The sequence below is a fragment of the Thamnophis elegans genome, chromosome 1, assembly GCF_009769535.1.
Source record: "Thamnophis elegans isolate rThaEle1 chromosome 1, rThaEle1.pri, whole genome shotgun sequence".
NCBI classification, from domain to species: Eukaryota; Metazoa; Chordata; class Lepidosauria; order Squamata; family Colubridae; genus Thamnophis; species Thamnophis elegans.
Window position 1 is genome coordinate 129,424,834 of NC_045541.1, and position 24,492 is coordinate 129,449,325.

General features: G+C 38.2%; 1 protein-coding gene across 1 annotated transcript in view; it reads right to left on the minus strand.

Moving 5' to 3' along the window:
- The window catches only part of SLC25A21 (solute carrier family 25 member 21), a 285,555-nt gene extending 262,313 nt beyond the window's left edge, over positions 1 to 23,242 (minus strand). Inside the window, exon 1 of the mRNA XM_032230978.1 lies at positions 22,579 to 23,242. Within this exon, the coding sequence (XP_032086869.1) occupies positions 22,579 to 22,645 (67 nt within the window). The 5' untranslated portion in view covers positions 22,646 to 23,242. The remainder of the gene's footprint in view (positions 1 to 22,578) is intronic.
- Positions 23,243 to 24,492: the final 1,250 nt, after the last annotated feature.

Here is a 24,492-nt window from a genome sequence, read left to right on the forward strand (position 1 = left end):
TCCAATCTGAATAATTGATACAGATTGTCAAACCAAATTGATTTAGAGTTGTCAGATTAAATGTTGTTTTGACTGGGAAACCCGATTCAGGGCTTTCAAGCTGAATCAAATATTTGCACTTACCTAGTTCTATGCAATGATTCTGACAGACCATGTCATTGCCAAGGTTCATTCCAAGGCAAACTAGAATGTAACAATAAGACCTTTGTTTTCAGGACTTCAAACACACACACACACACAATCATGGTCTCTGCCATTTTCTTATCAGTCAACATTCAGTGCTAGGAAATACTGGTTAAACATAAAGACATGAATCTGAATAAATGGAGTCTCCTATAGTTACTAGAATATTGTACAATAATAGATTAGAATTGACATTTATGGCTATTTTTAGTAACATTTAATTGTTTCCTTTTCTTTTTAACTGAGATTGGACTTCAATTAGTGGAAGAGAGGGATTAGGGGGAATTTGTTTGGCGATATACAGATAGTTCTAGACTTACAACCACAATTGAGCCCCAAAGTTATGTCATTAAGTGTGGTATATGTTAAGTGAGTTTTGCCCCATTTTACAACCTTTCTGCCCCCAGTTATTAAGGGAATCATTGCAATTATTAAGTTAGCGATGTGGTTGTTAAGTGCATCTGGCTTGCCCATTAACTTTGCTCGGCAGAAGATGGCAAAAGCTGATCACATGACCCCTGGGACACTGCGACCACCATAAATGTGAACTGGTTGACAAGCATCTGAATTTTGATTATGTGACCATGGGGGTGCTGCAACAGTTGTGTGAAAAATGTCACTTTTTTCAGTGATGTAACTTTGAACAGTCACTAAATGAACTGTTGTAAGTCAAGGACCATCTATATTATTTCTAACAAACTTTATTGTACTTTTGCTAATTAATATGGAAAGCTAAAGATTTATACACATACATACGCACACAAAGACAAACAGAAATGTATTAGTTTGTTATATTAAGTATCACTTAGTCAATACAACTATTCAAAAAAAGTAATCAATTAGAATTGAAAGTGTTGTCAGGGTTCCAAGTAACACCCCCAATGAAAGAAGACTCCAAGGCTTGAAGTTCCTCAAAGTTCCATTTTATTAGAGATGTCATATTGGCACATCTGGGAAAACCCGAATCTGAATGTTTCCAGGTTTTCCCCACCCAAATGAAAGTCCACATGCCTGCCCAGCACCCACATGTCCATCACATGGCCCAATCCGGCACCGTCCCAACTAGAGATGCCTCCCAGTCCCTCCAGGTGCAGGACAAGATGTCCTTGAGTCACTGAGAAAGCAATGTCATTTTGACTATATATCTCCCCTACTCCGTATAATTCCCCCTCCCATTTCCCCACAGCATTGAATGTGGCAGGCCTGAAGGCCCAATGCAAAAGATGACTTCCAGGCCTGACAAGTGTCCTTATAAAGTATCCATTCAGCTGAAGCCTAATTTTCATACCATACCAAGATAACCCACAAAGAAATCAAGCTTAGCTCAAGGGACTACCCTTCCTGAGGCCTAATGCAAGTTTAATTGAATCATCATTCCTAATCTATACTTAGCTATCAAATTCAAAATTTCCTTTTGTGTTTTTTGTTGTGGTTTTTTTTTAAATTTAATGTCATAAATTCATAAATGTTTATACCTTTAAAACTGTATCTTCCTATGTTGGAACTTTCTACATATTGAAATTATTGATAAGAATGTATTTCCTACTCTGTACGACACAGATGACATGGGATGTAAAATGATGCCCCTGCAGTACTTAAATGGTGTTACTACAAGAGCCGAGATGGTGCAGTGGTTAGAGTGCAGTACTGCAAGCTACTTCAGCTGACTGCTAGTTCGGCAGTTCGGCTGTTGAAATCTCACCGGCTCAGGGTTGACTCAGCCTTCCATCTTTCCGAGGTGGGTAAAATGAGGACCCGGATTGTTGGGGGCAATATGCTGACTCTGTAAACCGCTTAGAGAGGGCTGAAAGCCCTATGAAACAGTATATAAGTATAACTGCTATTGCTATTGCTACTTCTGGAAATTTGGTTCTTGGCATGTTTAGTTGCAAATTCCAGGTACCTGCCAAATGACAGTAAGTAGTTGAGGATTTCTGTAGCATTGCTGCTATCTAGTGGTTGTGTGGAGTTTTGCAACCAGACTTTGTAGCTCCAATTCATTTAGGAAGTTAGTCATTCAGTATAACTATCTTTTGTGTAGCTTTTCTTGTTGACTTGATCCTGCTTTCGGTGACTTTGTCACTTGTTTATATTATCATTTTTAAAAATGTTAATGTTTTGTAATGTTTGTTAATTAGTCTGGATAATATTTAGGAAAAATTATTTTATGAGGAAAATATTCAAGAAAAGGTATATAGTATGAATCAAGACATCACAAATTGAGATCAAAATAAAAATTGTTATGATACAATCTTTAAACGTAATGATTCAGTAATCGGACAATCTAGCAATTGAACATATGTGTGTGTGAGAGAGAGAGGAAGAGGGAGTGGGAGGGAGGGGGAGAGAGAATGAATGATAATATATGAGTTTATATAGCTCAGGAAGTCTTTCATAGGAAAAAGGTAAAAATCTCACCAGAAACAAAGCTATGCAGGAGGTTTTCAAGATAAGGACATAAGTTGAAAATTTTCCATAAATATACAAGTGCTGACAATTCAAGGTGTTCATTTGGTAGATTAACTTTTCAAACACTTGAAAGACATCTGCCTCACACATGTGGCCAACTATTCATAAATTGCAAAAATATACATGCAGTACCTCGACATATCAGAACTTCTTCATGTGCACAAGGCTTAAAAAATGAAAAAGAAATCCGAAAGCAACTTCATCTGTCCTATTAATGTAAGGTAAAACTAAACAGAATCAAAAATTATAAAAACATTGTTTCAGATTGATTTTAATTTCAGATTGTGCTCAGTCTTTTTCCTTGCATATTAACAAGATAGGTCCAGCCTAGAGGTGGGTTTCTACCAGTTTGCACCAGTTCGGGCAAACTGGTAGTGGTAATTTGGCCTGGGTCGCAGAACCATCAGTGACCCAAGCTGGCCACGCCCCCAAACAGGTACCCCGTTCTCAGCTGCCAGAATGCATTTTATTAGTTTTTCATGGTCTTCGCGCATGCGCAAAACAATTTACAGTGCGCGAACCAGTACCAATGCCAGTAGGAACCCACCCCTGGTCCAGCCATTCTAGCTTCAAAAAACAAGAACTATGAGATGAAGGAAACAGCAAAGGAAAAAGGATCACCTGTTAAGTTGCAGTTTAATGTTATTCAAAGAAGCACCTGAAGTCATAAATACAGGCTTGGCTGCCAGAGAAACAAATAGATAATATAAAGTGTGAAAAAACATATCCAAGTATGTTATTTTATGGTCAAATATATTTCAAAATGCTGAAAGTGTCAAAGATATCATTTCAAGAAAAAATAAGCAAAATGGTGCAGTAACATAAACTGCTCACATAATAGCTGTCTGCTCCCATAACTCCTTTGGACACCATTGGAAGATTCCAAAAACTGCCTTACTCTAAAATGCAAGCCATTTTTACAAACATGCATTCCATTAATCATACAAACTGCTAGCATCATAGGATGTTTCTAAAATAGTCAGCCTATAGGTAATCTTACTCGTGATCTGACATGGCTTTCATGCTCTCATTACTGGAAACTTTAAATTGTTATATTTCACAGCTGTAAGAAGATCTCCTTCCAATTTAAAAAAAAAAGCATGTTCCCATTTAAAAGTTAAGAATTAATATGTCCAGCAAGAAGTTACAACTATGAAGAATTTTCCTTTTTTTAAAAAAAAATCACTAAATTTATTCCAGAACAACAATCAGACATGATTCACCAAAAGATCAACCACACTAGATGTAACCATCCTTGGCTAGACTTGAATGAAAAGATACAAAATATACATAACTTTTAGTTGAATCAACACTTGAATATGTTTGCATTTCTAAATGGAAATAGCACCAGCTCAGCAGTAGTCAGAAAGCAACTCCTGTAATAAGTATAAACTGAAAAATTCTAAATAAGCCAACAGCTTTACAGTGTGTGAATGTACTATTTCAACGCAAAACTTGGCAAAGGAAATGAAAGAAGTAACAGGAAAATCCAATGTTCTGTGCAAATGGACATCTGCTCTCACTGTGGGCAGCCAGTAGGAAGACGCAGGCTGAAGTCTATCTCAGCCATGGAGGCTCACTAGGTGATTCAGAACTACTTTTTCTCAGCCCAATCTATCACACAGGGTTGTCATTGTGGGGATTATTATTTATTTATTTAGCATATAGCATTGGTACACGAAAGCCAGGAGTCCACAATGTCATTACAGAGTAGTAGTATGGCTGCCTAAGATTGCTAGTTCATTCAGTTCACACTCACACGCTATCCAGGGTGCACCACAGGGGGTGAACTAATTCTGCATGCAGAGCAGCTAATGGCATTTTGCGGGAGTGTCAGTGTGTGTGATCCAGGGCTTTATACACTGGTTTTCACCTCACATTTGGACCGATTTGGAACTGGTAGGTTTTTTGCTTCAGTCATTAGTGCCAGTGGAGTGGTACCCATTTATCTACTTGCATTTGCATGCTTTAGAACTGGTAGATTAGCAAGTGCTGGGAACTCAGTCCATGATGCGATGCTGGGGCTTGAACTGCTGCAGTGCAGAAGGCTGACCTTCTCTGTACAACAAATCCAGCATCTTCAAGCCACTGATCCACTATATGTCATGATACAAAAGCACGCTGATTTGAGCTCTTGAAGGAAAGGTGGGGCCCTCTTTCCAACAGTCTCAGTGGCAGGTAACAACCTGTAACATTCAAAGTGAGGGTCTCCTTTCTTGATTGTACTAATCTGTGTCCTTTATATGGCTGGAGAGAAAATGATGATATTCAGTTATATTGTTCTCCATTCCTTCACTTAATGTGGCAACTCACTATGTTTCAGAGATTATAGAAGAACTAATTATTATTTTAAACCATGTTGCAAAATGTTACCAAATTTCTCGGGCACTAAATTACCAAAACCACACTTTTACTGACAAAAAAACTAATTCAGATTGAATTATATTTCATAATTACAAGACTTACATTTAAACTAGATATGAACCATCTTCATAACTGACGTATTACTCAGCTTCAACAAAATTCAGTGCATCGTTTCCTTCTTTTTTCGTAGGAAATTTTTGATGAAATATGTAACCAATCTGCAGCCTGACATATATACCGTACATATTATTTCTGCTTATTCTACTAAAATTGGTGCATAGGAAACAGAAGAGAAATACCTGCAGACATTGGGCAAATATGTAGCTATTTTTATGAGATGCCACTCTTTATTTTGCTCCACTTGGTTAGGGAGGGAGAGAGTTCAGCCAGCAGAAGATGGAACAAAACCAATTTCAATGTGGAATATATTTTTTCTATGAGGGTTATGTGTTTATAAAACATGTATTCATCATTTCCAAACCTGGCTTGGTTTTCGCATGCAAAATATTCACATGAATTTTTTTTTTAGCAATGAATTCCTTTAATATGTATTCAAAAGCATGAGGCATTACTTTTAGTGGCAGTACAGAGCTAGCTTTAAATAAAAAAATGTTTCACTTCTTTAAAAGCCAAATTTCTTCTTTTAAAAGCATACTTTTTATTTTACTTATTTATTTGTATCCCACCCTATAATGGATAGTACTGGTAGCTATTTGGGATATATCAACTCCTTGATTTTTATGTTTAGACATTTGTAGCCAAAATGGCACCACCCAAGAACAAAAGAGAACATTTCCAAAGGCTTGGGGAAATCCTAAGATTTCCATAAATGATTAAAGGGGTGGGGAGATTAAGTGTGGAGGAAGGTACTCCAAAAAGTACCATTATGAGGATTGAACATGCTCGATGTTTAATCAACAAGTGTTTTTAGAATGAAGAAAGCTGAGCAGAGGGAAAAAAAGAATGGTGAACCCAAGAGGAGGTGCTGGACATGCAAATCCCATTTAAGATGATCATCAATGTGATTATGGGAAAATAAAGCACATTTCAACAAAATGTACTTCCTTTGTAAACATATCTTTAGCACTGTACAAACCAACAATGCTTACATTTGCAACTATTTAGAATAGACAAATTTGATTATAGTTCGGTTAGGAAGTAACTTTTACAATGCAGACTAACCAAATCAAAGCACCAACTTTTAATCTGAAATAAAATAATGAACGGAATGGCATTGACAGCGGCCAGAAAGAATATCTGGAGATCATCTTAAATTTCAGCTAGATTGAAATTCATTAGTATTTACCAAGGAAACAAACAAACAAACAAAGAAACAGAAAATTGTAAAAAGGCAGCTTCCCAAATCTCCCACAAAATCTATATTTTGAAAATGTACTATATGTTTGGTTTGCAGCCTTTCGATTACTTACAACTCTAAACATAAAAGTTAAGACTTGCATGAAAGTTGTTACCATAATCCTTGGGCTTTTCCGTACTAAATAACTCAACGTGGTTCTCAAATGCTTGAATCACTTGCAAACTGTTAGCAGAATGTTGCTACAGGGCAATCTCTTTCACTGCCATTCCGGCAGGATCAGCTCAGTATAATTTATTCAAAAGGCTTATGTATAAAACCAGCATTTATTTTAATAATGCTGTACCACAGGGGTGTCAAACTGAAGGCCCGCAGGCCAGATTCGACCCACAGGCCTGGTCTGAAAATAGCAAAGGACAGGCCTGCGGTGCCTCTGGTAGCCAAAATGGGGCACGGGAGGAGAGGATGCACTTATGGCTGTCCATGCCCCATTTTCAGCCTGGACGACCTCCTGCAGCACCCTGTTGGCCAGAACAGATCTAGAATTAGAATCTAGAGGGCTGGCAGGGTGCTGCAGGAGGTGTCCATCCCATCTTCTCCCCCTGCTCCCCCCCCACCCGGCCATTTTACAGAGAACTACAATGCTGATCCAGCCCTCGAAAAAAATCTACCCCTGCTCTACCACACAATAAAATGTAAGTATTGTGTGTAGGAATGACCGTGTTTTCCCGAAAATACAACAGGGTCTTATTTTCTTTTTACTTACAAAATGTTGCCTTGGGCTTATGATAGGGGAGGGCTTATTGTTTTGGGGTTGCCAGGCAGCTGCTCCCTTGCGCAATGGCTCCCGAAGAGCCGGGCACAGACTCAGGGGTGAAGCAGCCATGAGGTGACCAAGCTCACGAGCAATTCCCCCCTCCAGCCAGGCAGAACACCACTCCCCAACCGAGTGGTATCCCGAAGGCAGCAAGCAATATGAGCGCCTTTCTCCCCCCCTGCTCCTGCGGCTTGGCACCTTCAGGATATCGCTATATCAGTGAGCGGTGCTCTGCCTGGCTGGAGGCAGGGGGGTTGTCCAGGGGGTTTATTTTAGGGGGTGGGCTTATATTTTTGCCCACATGAAAAATGTGGCAAGGCTTTAGTTTCAGGACAGGTTGTATTTTCGGGAAAACACGGTAGGAAGTTGCATTATATAAAATAAGACTATATTTTTATATACGCCATGACTGAGAGCACATTCATAATGCTGAGCAGTTTTCTCTTATTATCTGCTTCTTAGTTCTGATTTATTTGATTCATATAATTCACTTTTATCCTGTATTTCCTCCAAAAATTCAAGAAATCTTACTGGAGAATCACTTTTCACTTTATCCCAGCAGACCTCTGGAATAGATAGGTTGGACTAACAAAGAATTATTGGGTCAAAGTCACCCAGTGATCTTCTGTGGCTCATGGTAGACTTAACCTTGGCCTCTACAGTCCTAGTTATTCTTCAACCACTAAAATCACCCTTTTAACCAGAAAGGCCAGTAGCTGAACCCAGCAGCCTTCTGTATAAAAAGTATGTATCTTATCCAGTGCCAATTTAAGGGTATATGGCACATTTAAGCCTCACTGCCTGATGGTGCCACCTCCCTTTGAAGTTCTGCATTTTCAGAATGTCAGACGGAAGGGCATCACTGGCATTCCCTAAACTTTGATGCCCTAGGCCATTGATGGCTAACCTTTTTGTTGTCACATGCCAAAAGTATGCACATGCATCCATAATGTAATGCGTGTGCCCCCATGCACCCCCATGTACGTGCGTGGAATCTGTGTGCACCACTCATGCCCATACAACCCCCGCTCCCCCATGCATGCACGTGACCCTTGCATGTGTGCCCCACTCCCCATACATGCACGGCAGATATCCGAAAATCAGTTGGTCAGTGGGAGGTGCTCAGCTGGGCAATGGTTTGCACGCCCTGAGAGGGCTCTGTATGCCACCTGTGGCACACATGCCATAGGTTCGCCATCACAGCCCTAGGCTAGTGTCTACCCATTCTTAGCCTAAAGCCAATCTTGGTCTTATCACTGAGCAATTACTCTGCACATCTGAGAGCAAAATCTTAGTCAGACCCTCATTGTTTGAGTAATAATATTGGATAATAAAATAGTGAATTGTCCAAGTGGATCCAATTCTTCCTCACTCTTGGAAACTAGAATTAATGCAGTGTTTTTGTTTAATCAAATATAATGCAACATTTTATCTGAATCCAAACACTAAGGTTTGATCACATCCCTATAATCAGAGTTGTTCCTGCAAACTACAGCATGTAAAATATGAGAAAGAAAATGTTCTGTCCCAAGCCTCTACAATATATACAGACGCAGACTTGGCTGTCTGCCACAACTAAGGAAGAAGATAAGCAACCCCTTGGCAGGGAACCCAGAAAGCTATCTCTATGAAACAAGGCTTGAACTCACGAAATTCTCCCAATCTTTCTCTATGGCTGGATCAGTAAATTGTTCTTTCCTGCAAAATTCCCCTCCCGTCGCCCCACTTATAACCTCTCTGGGAGGGGCCAATCAGTAGCCACCTGTTCCTATTTCCTTCTGTGACCCATTTTCCAAAGCTGTTCCCTCCTCCTCGCAGCTCTACGCATATTTATATCAGGGACAGCGTCCCTCTGTTCTTCCTCACTGCTCCCTCACTCAGACGCCATCTGGTGACCAACAGGCCTCTCTAGTCCCTGCTCTGACTCTGAACACCCCCCCCCCAGAGTCTTCCTCAGCTTCCAGAGCAGTCCCATAGTGTTCATCGCTTTCAGATTCCACCAACAGCTCAGCCGGCCACTGTTGGGCTACAACAGAAAAGAAGGAGGACACATGTATGATATGGATTAAGAGAAAACAAAGTATTTGAATGCAGACAGTAGCTAATCTTCTTGATAAGCAGTCAATGATAGGAGCCGGTTTAGTGCTTTAAGGCACCAGACTAGAAACCAAGGAGAATGGGAGTTCCAGTCCTGCTTAGACACAAAAGCTGGCTGGATAACGTTAGGGCCTTCTCTTTCAGCCCAAGTCACCTCACAGGATTTTGTTGTGGGGAAAAATAATAGGAGGAAGAAGAATTAGTTAGGTTTGCCAGCTTGAGTTATTTATAAAAATAATAAAGGCAGGGATAAAAATGATAAAAGAATTTTTAAAAATGGATAATAATTACCAATCACTGAAGGTGTCAGTGATACAATTCCCCTTTGCCCCATCACTGCTTCGCTGATGCCAGAGTGCCATGAATCCTTGGCGGCGGGGGGGACGGGACGGAGTTAGCAAGTAGGGAGGGAAGACAAAGAAACCAAAACCACTTCAAGTGCCTGCCAGAGACATCGACCAACCAACCCCAAGGTCACAACCATGGGAATGGAATGTGGACCATGACCGAGCCCACCAAAACCTCAGAACTGTTACCAAAACAATTTGTTTGAATTCAATTGAACACAAGTGAGATAGTTGGGGGAAGACACGGAAAGGGGAAAATAAATAGGCAACTTTTGTGCTCAAACTTTAGATCTGGCTTTTTCTACCTTGCAACCACTTGGCTTTAGTAAAAGTATTCCTTTCACTACACATGCAGTTGAAGGCTCTTTCTCTCTAAATGACAGAGTTGGGAAAAGCCCGACAAGTTTTAGAAGTGCCAGCTTCAGACAGCTGAGTATCATATAATGCTTTAATACAAACCGAAGAGAGAAAAAGATACATGCGATTCAGTTCACCCAAATAACAATTGTATAATAACATATTTTAAATGCTACAACACATTTTCCTTTTAAATGACTTAGAAATGTTTTCCTTGTTAAAAAATTAAGTAATAGCCCCATGCCGCATGGTCTGTATTAACCCTCACCTCACATTCAGCAAATTCAATGCACAAAAGAAATTAAGTGGTGGAAACCAATAAATAAAAGTGCCTTTGATGCAAGAAGGAAATATTTGGAACAATTAGAGCTGCAACAAAAGGAAGGAAAACAGAAGAATGTATCACTTCCTGGCTTCTCTAAATAGTTTCAGGAACTTCATCTCAGGAGGGAAGATATTAGAAACTTCAAATTTATTCCTTCAACTGGGAATGTCGTAAATAAGTTTTGTGTAAGGAAGGGAGGCGATTGGTGCATTAGGAAGATATCATCTCCCCTCTGGTATATTCTGTTTTTTTAACTTGGTTGTTGTTGTTGTTAGTTGCAAAGTGGTGTCCGACCCTCACAACCCCATGGACAACATTCCTCCGGGCCCTCCTGTTGGCTACCATCCTCTGGAGCCCATTTAAGCTCACGCCTACTGCTTCAGTGACTCCATCCAGCCACCATAATCTCTGTCGTCTCCTTTTTCTTTTGCTCTCAGTCTTTCCCAGCATTAGGCTCTTCTCCAGTGAGTCCTTCCTTCTCATTATGTGGCCAAAGTATTTGAGTTTCATCTTCTGGATCTGGCCTTCTAAAGAACAGTCAGGGTTTATTTCCTCTAGGACTGACCAGTTTGATCGCCTTGCAGTCCAAGGGACTCACAGGGGTCTTCTCCGGCACCATAGTTCAAAGGCCCCAATTCTTTGGCGCTCAGCCTTCCTTATAGTCCAACTTTCACAGCCATACATTGCAACTGGGAAAACCATAGGCTTGATTATACGCACATTTTGGGCAGGGTGATGTCTCTGCTTTTTTGTATGCTGTCTAGATTTGCCATAGCTTTCCTGCCCAGGAACAAGTGTCTTTTAATTTCTTAATTTTTTAAATTACTAAATATTAAAATTGACAAAGATTAAGTGTTTCAATGATTTTAAGACTGCGTTTAGATGTTGCAAACCTCCCAGATTCTTTTGACAGTGAGATGGGTGGCATATAAATTTAATAACTGAATAAAGTTCCACAATTCTATCCTTTAAAGGATATCTGCTCTGAAGGTCCCAATTTCTTCTCATTCCAATGCAGTATAAAGAAACTGATTTTTCCCCCTAACACAATTAACCACATATTGAAAAAGGCAACATTTTCACCTTGCAGAAAAAAGGGAGTCTATCAAAACATGAACTGATCTCCTTCTATGCGCCACTTAAGCCTGGTCATACAGACTTACCTATTTGCATTTGTACTGCCTGATACACTACTTCAGGCTATCTCTGTAGTGACTCTTTGGAGAAGAGAGACCAGTGTAAGCTCACTTTGTTTGATCTGTCTCAACTTTGCATCTCAAACTGAGGAATAGGAAGAAGTGGGAGAAGGAGAAGGGAAGCATTAGATACTAGCCAGCAATTTGAATTCTCTCTCGTGTGATTGCTGCCACATCTAGCAGAAAAAGAACAGAACGTTATATCAACTAGGGGCAAAACATTAGTTTACCTGTATCCTGAAATCTGCAAGTACTTACTAGGCTGTTACGCGTCACTCAAATGAATACTGTACATTCAAATGGAGGTGAAAAAAATGGGGAAAGCTGGTTTCTTGGTTGTCTTTCTTGCAGTTTTGGGGACAGGTTTGGAGAGGGATAACACAAACGTTTTCTGTTCCTCTACCCCAGAGATGGTAGAAAATCTGTTTTATTTCTCAGGCAACTGGCCACAAAGCAAATACAAATACTGGAAGATAGTCAGGAAGGCCAGCTTCCCTGGCCGGTTTCACAATACAGTAATGATACACATGATACGAGACACCAGCTCAGTGGAAGTGCAAACAGTCTGATTAAAATGTGATCTCCTGCTTTAATTTTCAGAGGACAAGCTAATACTTAATTATTAATTAAGACACTAATTAAAGCGAAGTCTCCTTTTCTCTTTCACCCATCATTAGTGTTAAAATCTCATGTCTAAAAAGTTTTGCCCACCGTGGAGATAATCACCTCCATCTCTTATCACCGCAATATCCTTCTTGTGATAAGGAGTGGGAATTTTTGCGTTAAAATTTATACTGATATTTTATCAGGTTCCCCTGATTTGAAAAAAAAAAACACTTAAGGGAGTGGGAACATAAATTTGAAATGGTTCTATAGCTATCAAGCATCAATCTATACTTTAATCCATTCTTTTGGTTGGGAAAAGAAGACAAAACAGATGAAATAAGTCAGTGTTTCTCAACCTTGGCAACTTGAAGATGTCCTGACTTCAACTCCCAGAATTCCCCAGCCAGCGAATGCTGGCTGGGGAATTCTGGGAGTTGAAGTCCGGACATCTTCAAGTTGCCAAGGTTGAGAAACACTGAAATAAGTGGACATAATTGATCAGTGCATGAAAGCTAATGTCAGGCAAAAAAAAAAAAATGAAATAAAGTTGAACACAGTAGGTCTAACTCTCTGAATGAATTCTAGTAATTTAATGATAAATATAAATGCTTGTCTAGAAATAAATTAACCATTGTTTTTTTTGTGTGCTTTATTTTTTAAAGGAAATATATATTATATATAAAAATGGAAAATGTGTCTGGCAGCAGAAGCATCAATACAATAATTCAGCTCCTAAGGACAATATAGTTGAGCAACTATATTATAAACTACCACACTCAAGATTGTGATGTTCTGTGCCTGCTTATATCTGGCTTAGCATGATGTGCAAATCAGCTGTTATCGCTTCAACAAACCATGATTAAACAAAACATGGCAACCTTATTTTATTTTCCTCATTTACTATTTTTTCTAATTCCTTATGTACCCCCATTGCAGAAAGCGACTCTCTGTATTTAAATGGACTGTAGTCCACAAAAACCTTTGACATGCTGAATTTATTAATTTTTCCTTCCAAAAGACTGCTGTTTTTATGAAAATAAGACATTTCAACCACGCAGAGTTAATCATTTTGAAAGTTTCAAGTTAAAAGATATATTTCATGGGGTAATTATTGCAATTGTTCTACATTTTAAAATTTTTAAATCCAACATACGTATCTGCTACTTTGTGACTTTAAACAGTAAATTACAGAAATTCTAAACACTTTGTTTAAAAGTTTTATTAAAATCAGTTGGACTTGCTTCTATGTAAACATAGTTAGAATTCTTCTGTTTATTCATGGAATTAAATTATAAAATATTTAACATTCAGAATTAGAGGGCCTTCTACTGTCAGTATTATAAAATGCTCATTGCAAACTTATACCATTTTGGGAAGGGGAGAAATATATATGACATGGCAAACTTGCATTCAAATTCAAGTGACTTCAAAAATCTGTTTCTCATTTAACTTTTCCAGTCAGAAACTTTATTTTCATATGTAAACAACTGTTGCATAATCAGAACTTTTCTAAAATACAGACTGATGCAAAAAAAATCAAAATGTTAAAAATGCTATTTAATAAAGTGGTATGCTTCGAAGATAAAACATTGATTAGTTTCTGCACTCAAACAGTCTCACTTATAAGGAAAGATTTTAAGGAAAATTTAATCTGGTGTCCAAATATAACATTACTTTAAACATGAGGTCATCTAAACATCTGTCTCCAATATATCCATAGGGATTTAAATCAAAAGTCTGCTAAACATGTACAATCATTTAGAAAATAAATAACAGAACAAATTTTCTCTTGATTATGATTATCATGCATTTTAAGAGGAAACATTTATTCTAATAAAAAAGTCTGAATTTAAAGTTTATTGACATTAAAGTAAAATAGTTTCTTTCCAAGAATATGACATTGATTTATATTTACTCTAATCCTGAATAATATCCACGATTCAATACTTGGGAACAAGGCCTGTGCATTGACAATTTTAGTACTTTAATATTAATATTATAATAGAAGAACTGGGTGATCACCAAAATCTGTTTGCAAAGCAACCGGAAGAATAACTTCAATCTCAGATCCATTTTTTTTCTATGTGGTGCAATTTGGATTGCAGTTTACGCAATTCCCAGGCAGAAAGGGTGCTGTAATACAGAGGTTGTCCAACCTTGGCAACATTAAGACTTGTGGACTTCAATTCCTAGAATTCCCCATGACTGGGAATTCTCGGAGTTGAAGTCCACAAGTCTTAAAGTTATCACCATTGAACATCCTGTTCTAGTTATCCAAAGGGCACCTAGTTTGAAAAGATGGACCATCCCTCTGGCGAAGAGATAAGATCAAGCAGAAATGCCTTTTGATGCATGCAGACCAAAGGTAGAATAGTACCTCCACTTCCAAATACCACAATTTCATCTATTGCAAAAGCCCTGGATTATGAACAAGCCAAAAATTAAGGTTAGTGCCTTAATATTTTATTTTTCATTCATTTCAATGTAAGTTAAAAGTTTAAGAAAAAAATTAGAAATATTGATCCAGAAACCAAAAAACAGCTTCAAGTTGGCTTTTTGTTATCCCTTGCAGTGACCACTTATAAGCTAGAAGTCCGCTGTGGCTCTGAATGGATCCACCTTCTAGCCCTTTTATGATTTTTCTCTCATCCTTACTTTAGTATAACAATGCAGCATTATGCACTTCCTAATTCCACAATACACTGCAATTTTATCTAACACTCCTACCAAATTAGTGACATGTACAATTAAAAAAAAGAGTGATATTTGAGTGGAAGAGAAGTTCAATATCAAATTATTGAACCCATAGAATTTAGTCAGACCTTTTCTGTATCATTTATATATGCATTCATTACTAACCTAACATAAAAGATAGGAAAAGACCGAATCTTAAGAAGCCAAGGTCCTTATGTAATTAAAATAGTGCAGACATTGGGAAGTGAGCTGGCATCTTCATCTTTGCTAAAATATGTGACCTTAGGGACTAATATTTATTAAATTTTAGTTCACTAATTTCAGTTCTCTTGGTTAACCACAAAGCTATTTAACATACTTAATATAAAAACCTTCTTTTGGTGGTAGCTCCAGAGTTGTGAAACACTCTTCACAAAGGTTTCCATACAACTTATGTTATGATCTTTTTAGTGCTTGGGAAAACCTTAGCCTCTTCTCAGGATTTTAAGCAACATTTTGCATTTTAGAACTTCAGAATTTTATTCCTATTTCATCATTATGAATTATGCCTGCTTATTGCCATGATTATTACTGCTCCTGATTTTTATTGTTTCCTGTTTTGAAATCTCTGTTTCTTTTACGCTGGTTTATATAATCTTTATATTGTTTCATTTTTTTCTGGTTTCTGTTGGAAAAAGAAAACAATAAAAAGGAGAAAAGAGGAGAAAAGAAGAAATGCATACCTCTCTCATGCGCTAAAAAGGCTAACTATGTCTTCTATTATTCATTTAAATCAATTTACTTAACAATAAGAAACAAATGGGAAATTAAATATATAAATTAATACACACAATCCAAATTTTAAAAAAGTCCTGGCAGGAAAACTACACCAGAATACAGAAATAGAGGTGAATTCTTCTGACTGTAGTTAACTGATGGGGGAATGGATGTCCCTCCTATTTTGTAGTATCTGAGATCTTACTGCAAATGGAGAATATCTATGATCATTGTCTTGAAAAAGAATACAAGCATCTAAATTCACTAATAAATTTCCAAACTGAATTTAATATATTAAATAACTTATGTACCAAAAAATGACAACTACAACACAAGATTCCATTGTATGAAATGCTGTGTATTTTAAGACCCTCTCTCCAATTACTCAGTGGTGACTCCTGCCCTTTGGAACAATTTTTCCACCAGCATACAATTAGCCTCAACTCTGCAGGCCTTTGGAAAGGCAGTGATGGGCTGAGACTTTTCTGACTGATCAGTTAAAGATTTCAATTCTGATCACTATTTATCTTAATTTAAACGAGACATGCAGTTTGTATTAGTTGATTAATGTTTCTCTTATTTTTGTAAGCTATGCTGAATCACCTGATGTGAACACCACAGAAATGATTTAATAAATAGTTAATGGTTGAACACATTCATCTTCTTCTGAAAAGATTTAAACATAGCATATTATTTTTATGGGCTTGTTATAAAGAGATGCAAAGAATTACAAAGAGACATTAAAAGATCCCGTATTACACAGACTTCTGGAGCACTTCGGGCTGCAGACTCATATCAAGATATTATCATTGTTTTAATTAAAGATATCTTTATTTTATACTTCTTAAACTGGAGTTGGCGAGTGATATTTGACCATTTGCTGCTAGAAGAAAATGAAGCAAAACCTCTAAGTAATGCCCTGTAAATAATTGATTGGCAATGTAGCAAGCAATCTAAAGACTTGATTGAATTAATCCTTCAAGCCAAGTATGGGCAGTTTAAAGAACGGAATCAAATCGCATTATGGGGAGATTTGAAGACAATTAAAGTATTTGATTACTTTATGGCCTTAGAGAGTATCTGACTTTTAGAATATGAACAAACTGATTGATAATGGAAATTCTGATACTGACAAAAGTAGCCAACTAGTGAGTTTTATCACTTATAATCATCCTATTAATCAGATCAAATAAGGAATAAAAGTTCTTTTGCTGGTGTCTTATGTTTCTAATAGAATGTGTAGGAGGAATGAATGGAGAAAGAGAAGTTCAATATTTATTATGTGGCTTTAAAAGGGGAGGGGGCAGTGTGAAATCCTCTATCCTTTCCCTAGGCCATTTATCCTTATTGTTCATGAAATCTCAGTCTATTCTATGGTATATAGTCTGTTAGTCTAATATCTGCAGTTCTTCAGCTAATTGATTTTTCAGAGCAAGTCCAGCATAACTGTTCCAAAGATCATAACTTTTCAAATAACTAAATAAGCTCTCCTCTTTTATCCATCAAATCTCTAATGATTTTACTCAAAATTTATTGCTAATGGATTTTTAATGTTTTCAATAATATTCACTTCTCATAAAGATGCAATTTTAATATCTAATGTTATCATTAGTCTACTTTTTACATGAAGTTAAATAAAAATGATATTCCCCATTCACCTGCAACCCATCTCTGAAGAAAACTGATATTTTCTCAATTTTTGAATTTACTAAAAGTATTAAAATAGCGTTATACTGCCATCTAGTGGCCGGTTTAGTGGATGTATATAAAACCATTTTAATGAGTGAACTGCTGAAATACATAGCAACTAACAATTACATGCAAGTCTATTCAGAAGCAAGTGAATATGACTTATTCTAAGGTATGTAGTAGGTATTGGGTGTCCAGCTGTGGCTTAGGAATATAATAGTACTAAACAAAATTATCTAATTTGAATGAAACAACAGCAAAATATAGTTTCATATAATGAAAAGAACATTTAAAGCCAAAGAAATATATTCTTGCAGACTGCCTCAGATACACTTGATTCAAGTTAATTAATATATGTTGAGGAAGTCTTTCCCTGGTACATTATTTCAAATAAGCAAACAAAATTCAGTGTCACTGTAGATAACAGTAGCCAATTGCACAATTACACAGCAATGAAATGGTTTGGATGAAAAGCACAATGCTGTTCATAACAAATGATTATTTTAATCAAACCACAAGTTATGTTCAATATTGATGTACTGCTGCTACTCTTTAAGAACCTTGGAGATGCAATGGTTAGAATGCACTAGTGCAGGCTGTTCACTCCCAGGAATTCGATCCTGACCAGCTCAAGATTGACTCAGCCTTCCATTTTTCCATTGTTGGTAAAATGAAGACCCAGATAGTTGGGAGTAATACGTTGGCATTGTAAATCATTCAAAAAGTGCTGTAAAGCACTATGGGATGGTAAATAAGTCTAAGTGCTTTTACTATTTAATTTAAAGTGGTACAAGTGCAGAGATACCATATAGAGGTTGAGAACTTCAGCTCTTCTACCCTCCATCACTACTCCTTCTATGCTTTGACAACAAATCAAACGTCCATCAGTTCTAAGAGTAATGTTATCTTGACTGCTCTCTGTTCTGCTCCTAAATTAATGTGGGCATATGACTTTTAAGGAGGAAGATCTACCCTCTATCTGCTTTTCACTAATGAAGCATTTGCAGAAAGACAATGCAAGAAACTACTAGAAGGTTGGCACCCTACAGCAGTGGAAGAAATCAAACATGGGAAAAGGAGGTTAGTTGTTCTGTCTAAGGCAGAAGAACAATATGAGGAAGTCTAGCTTTCTATAAACACATTATTAAACCTCCCTGAAGAATTAGATTTGGAAAAGGCAAAGGTATATTCACAGAAAATGGAACAGGTATGTTTCTGTGTTAAGCCAGGCTTTGTTTATAACTACACCTTCTGAATAAACCATAATTATACTTGGGTTTGAACAATATACCCACTAAATTGTAAAGAAAAATACCACACAGAATTCACATATCATGTTAAGATAGGCAAATATATACAAGCTGTAGAAAACTCAAATTTGAAGAGCTCTATGGAATTTTAGAATGATATAAAGACATTAAAATAATTTTACGATGGACATGTGGAGTTCTATTAACAAGAATTGGCTCAATTCTCAAGAGGACAAGTAAAGAAGTAAACCGAAGTGACTGATTAAGCTTGGCTGGGTAAGGATAGGATTTTGGCATCTGGCCAGACATAGGGGTTACTAATTAAAATAATTACATCAGGCTACCTTTATTTAAACTACAAGTTTGAAAAGAGGGAAACATGAGAGAAAGAGTAGATAAAGGCAGTAGATGAAGACCCTTTCCTAATGGTCATAGATATGATTTTCTAATCCATTTGCTGTAGTCGTAAAAAAAAACACCTCACAGGTACAAAGACATGGTAAACAATCACACTTATATTAGAAAGGGCTTAAGAATCTGAAAAAGTGATATAATGTCCTTATAAAAAGTTAATTCATAATTAATTAACTGTAGTTGGAAATTACTTTTTATCATTTTTTAGATTATTGTTTGTTTTTCTTCCATGAAATGCGAAGTGGAGGATACAGTTGACCTGAGCACTCTTTTGGTCCTTATCCAAACAATACAAACACCACTCCATCTGTATTTTATTATCAATCTTGCTATAAATTAAATTTTATTCAATGGATGGAAATTTTATTAAAGAGTTGTGCCAGTCTGAAATGTGGCAAAATGAAAGCAGTGCAACCGTAAGTAAAAATGCTTATTCTTGTATGCTTAAATTATAATTTTCCTGGATGAATCTTGCCTATATCTACTTGGTTTTTGTATCATTTAAACTCTTGATCTCCATAAAGCAATTGAGAATTGAAAAAACAAGTTCATGGGCCACTGTTTAATTCTTTGGTTCAGGAAAGAAGATGGGAGGAACACCTTTCTGATACACTGGGTGGCCTTGGGCCAATCATTCTCTCTCTCAGCCCAACCACTTCATAGGTGTGTTGTTGTACAGAAAATAAGAGGAGGAAGGTGTGTTGGATATTTGTATTGGATTTGTTCGTCCCCTTGAATTAGTTGTAAAAATAATAAGGGTGGGATACGAATAGATAAATAATGAGTATAATTACATACCTATGGGCCATCAAGCAAGTGAAGTGCAAAAATGATCAGAGAGATGAACCAAAACCAAGGAAGATATGCAAAAAGAGGGCAAGACTAGAGCACCAGGACTATTAAGCCACATTCCCTTTATATAACCTAACAAATAGTTTTCTGTGTGACTGGCTATAATACAATATGTTTGCTGCAGGCATGTGGAAGTTGGTTTAGTTGGAAAAGGACTGATGAGACAAGATAGTTATTATAAGCCATTATCTTTCAATCATAAACAGTTCCAGCCCTTGCCTGCAAACTAGAGATGTTGCATTCATCTATATCAGGCCTACCAACACACAACCACTAAGTAGCCTTGTGTGGCCTGCTGCAAATTTTTAAAAAGTTGATAAATTAACTGCCACCATCCCAAAAGACATGTAGGCCAGCACCTCCAGGCCTCACTGCCACTGTCATCTCCAATGCAGCTGCTGCTCCGCTAACCACCAAACTACTGACTGGCATATAAAGTGTTCCTTTGTAGCCTGCAAGTATTTATAATTTATTAATATTTCCCTTTCCCTCTACAAGTTGTGCAGGCCTGATTTATATTACAAAGTTAGGGGGGAAAAACCCCTTTCCTTCAGCCTCTACTCTCATGTCTCACAGTATCAGCATTATTCCTCTATCAACCCCAATCATAATATATGAATACTTTCACCCAAAGAATGACAATGTAACTATGGAAAAATTTAAAACATCAAAGAAATAATATATTTTCCAAACAAGAGAGAGGTTTGGAAGAACATAATTCTTGGATATGTTCTCTTGGTTATGACTTGGTTCTCATTCTTCTACAGAGTTGAGGAACAATGTTGCCCAACAACCACAAATATTTGAATCTATTTAAGAAGCTCCAATGTTGTCAATTTCACTTTAATTTCAGTTTAACCCTAACCCAAACCACCAGCTCACTGAGACTTAGACCAAAAATATGTGTCCTTTTTTGTGCATTTAACCATTTTTTTCCATCAGGCCTGGAGATCTCCTGGCAGCATGTAATATGGTAATTTTAACCCTTTGATTTTAACCTTCATGATCTTGTTCTTATTTAATTATGTTTAAATGATTTTATAATATCGCCCTCTTTGAGAGAGATGGGCAATTCAGAAGTGTGAAATATAAATAAATGTTTAATTGTTAATTTTATTGTGCAATGCCTAGAGTAACTTTGTGTGAAATGGAAAGTTATATAAATTTGATGAATGAATGGAATGGAATGTGGAAATGGCTTAAAGCAGTGTTTCTCAACCTTGGCAACTTGAAGATGTCCGGACTTCAACTCCCAGAATTCCCCAGCCAGCATTCGCATTCGCTGGCTGGGGAATTCTGGGAGTTGAAGTCCGGACATCTTCAAGTTGCCAAGGTTGAGAAACACTGGCTTAAAGGACAGATGCTTAGGGCATCTATTCCCTATTTTAAGATGTCCTTCCCCAGATAGGCTCTGCCCTCATCTACTTTTTAGAGGGCAATTCTCATGTCATACAAAGTTTAATGCTACTCTTAACTTGACAGAATGCATATACTCCTAAATCTACACACTACTGAAAATTGGTTTCAAAGTTTCATGGAGCCACATTGCTGTCTACGACTTTTTAAATATAATATAAAGTAAGATACTTTAGAAAAGAAGACCTAGGGAACATTACAGTGGTAGATCTCCTATAATATCAGAATCCCACTTTAGTTATCAGCCCCCACTTCACTTAGCCTTGCAGCTGACATAGCAGGCCCAAATTGGGAAAATACCAGTTTCGTGCCCTGGAAATGGACTACTTCCCTTCAATCCTCTTTGCCTAATCCTAAATATCAGACAATATAGAGCAAGGCCTGGGTTCTAAAACATGTAAAGGAACCAGAACAAACATAATACTACATTAATAAATATAGCATTTATTAATAAAGTGCACACACTTTATACGTAAGAAACTTCTCACATACAAGTAGGGCTAAGAGAACCCCTGTGTGATACACAGAAGACCCATGCAGCTACTTTCACCAATTATGGCCTGTTTGACTTTTTCTTCTATTAAATTCGCCCTTTAATCTATCTCTGAGTTCTAAAACTGCTTCATTGTCATGAGTGCCTAACTTCTTCCTACCTGCTAATCTCAGTACATCCCTTTTCTCCTTCTTTGCTTTTCTGATCCACAGCATTTGTATTCCACCTTCCACAGCAAAATCTTCCAAAGCAGTTACATCCCATTAATACATAACATTATAGCACAGAGCAACAGACCCTCTAAAAATGGATAAACTGTAAGTACATCATCTAGATACAGCAGGTTTAAAAGATCCGAGTTCCAAAACTCAGGGCGATTACTAGATCGCAGAATTAGTATACAACAGGTTGGCTGGATTTCCACAGTCCACATCTGGTGCCTTTAGCCATCACAAAACGATATACGGTATCTAAATCCCAGCCCTGCTGATTTAAGAAAGGTCGCCGTTAATATCAATTCGCTTTCAACTACCTACAGAAGCAACTCACTCCTTTGAGCGCAGTAGTCACGCTACAAGCCCTTGTTTAAAAAAAAAAGTTTTTTAAAAAAGTTTGCTCTACAAGCCACGTTTAGGGAAAAGCTCCATCTACCTCCACGGAGTTTACCGTGGCGTAACACGGACCACAGGGCCGAGCGCTACCCTCAACCGAACCCGCACTACCTTAGCGCGTTCAGAAGGGAAGGGAAGGGAAGGGAAGGGCGGGCCCGGGAAGCCCCGGAAGGCGCTCGTTGCTTTGAGGAGGCGGGCCTAGCCGAGCGCCGCAAAGGAGGGAGGCCGCTCGAGTGGGGCTGAGACTGGGCGGCCCCGGGAGAAGCCGAGGCGCTTCAGGCCAGAGCGTGGGAGACGCGCGTGGATCGAGGTAAGCAGGCTGCTTACCTGCGGAGCCGCCCGCGACGATTTGCTGCGACGCCTCGTGCCAGAATTTCCCGGGTTTCGCCGTCATGGTCGCGTGGAAGGAAAGGAGGCAAAGCCGCGTTGAAAGCGCTCCGCGCCGCTGGAGGAGGAGGAGGAGGAGGAGGAGCAGCAGCAGTTAGCGGGGCTGCGACTCCAAAACCGGCGAGGCAGGAGCGCCTCCTTTAACGCGCGAGCGAGGCGTCCCCCGAGCACGGAAATAGGAGGAACAGGGAGGGAGCAGCAGCCTTAGCAGAGGCGAGGGCCCTCCTGCCCTCTCGGCAAGATGCGCCCGCGGCTTTCCTTACTCCAAAAGCCCCCCAGCGGGCGGCCTATAACCTTTATACTGAACTGCCGGGCATTGTGCCAACGCGAGCCCGGTGGCTGAACCTTCCGCCCTGGGGAACGAAGGAGAGACGGAATGAAGCACTTTCCCACATCCCGGATCAAGAGTGCCAGGCTGCTGCCCGATTAAGTGTCTCATTTCCGTCGGGACCCGTTATATTGCTTTTTCTTTTATCCCTCCTCCCCCCCCCCGAAATCTCGGAGAAACCGAAGAAGTACCATTTAAGGGGTGATTTGGAAGAATTTATTTTTAGTTATTTAGTTAGTTTGTCAAATATATACGAGATAACAGGTATAAATATAAACATGGACATGAACACAGGATGGGTAAGAATAAATGGGGACAATAGGACAGGGACAGTAAGCACATTGGTAGGCTTATGCACACCCCCTTTATGGACCTCTTTGGAAAGGAGCTAACTTGGAAAGTTAGACAGTTTATTTTATTTATCTATCTATCTATCTATCTATCTATCTATCTATCTATCTATCAATCAACAAGTACAAGGAAACAAGTATGAAAACACATGAAAAAATGGCACAAATAAATGGATATATATAAGCAAAACATATGGTAGCCATAACCACATAAAATGAATACATATAAATGGGATAGTAGGCCTACGGTAGGCACACTGGTGCGCTTATGCATGCCTGCTAGGGACTTCTTAGGAAATGCGGTCCATGGTAGACAACTTAAGATAAAAGGTATAACAGGATCAGGTAGGGTGTTCCACACATTTAGTACTCTATTGCTGAAATCATTTTTCCTGCAATCAAGATTAGAAAGGATTACATTTAGTTTGTATCTATTGACAGCCCTTGTGTTATTGCAGTTGAAGTAAAAGTAGTCATTAATGGGTAGGCCATTATGGCAGATTATCTTGTGCACTAAGTTCAGGTCAGAATGTAGATGGCGTAGTTCAAGGTTATCCAGGCCTAAAATTTCAAGTCTGTTGGTATACGGAATTTTAACGGAGTTTAAAATGGAATTTTAACAGAGTTTTAAATGAAATTTTAACAGAGTTTTAAATGAAATTTTAACAGAGTTTAAAATGGATTTTTTACGGCGTTTAAGGTTTTAAGTTATGGGGGTTTGAGGATGTAACAACAGAGTTGGGTAGCGCATTCCAGGCATTGACCACTCTGTTGCTGAGTGTTTGTTTTGGTAAAAAGAAATCTAGATAAGTGAACTCTGTCACTATAATTTTATTTTTCTTTTTTTAACTAATCTAGCGCCTCCCACTCCATTTGTGCCAATATTCAGTTCCCATCTCTCCAGCCACCATAATTGTTGGATGGGCATTTTGGCAATTGTGATTTTAAAATGACAGTGCAGGTTAAGGAAGCTTCCACTAAATTGGTGATGAAAGTCCTCACATCTTTCCAAAATCTACTTTTTTACCCTGTGAAATTGCTTGGCACAGTAGCTGCTGTAAATAACTAACTTCTATAGGTTACTACTTTCGTACCCGCTGAACTGCATCCACCTTGCTGCTTAGCAAATTCCCTGCCCCAGGTACCTGTTCATGGTTTTTTTTAAAAAACTTTTTA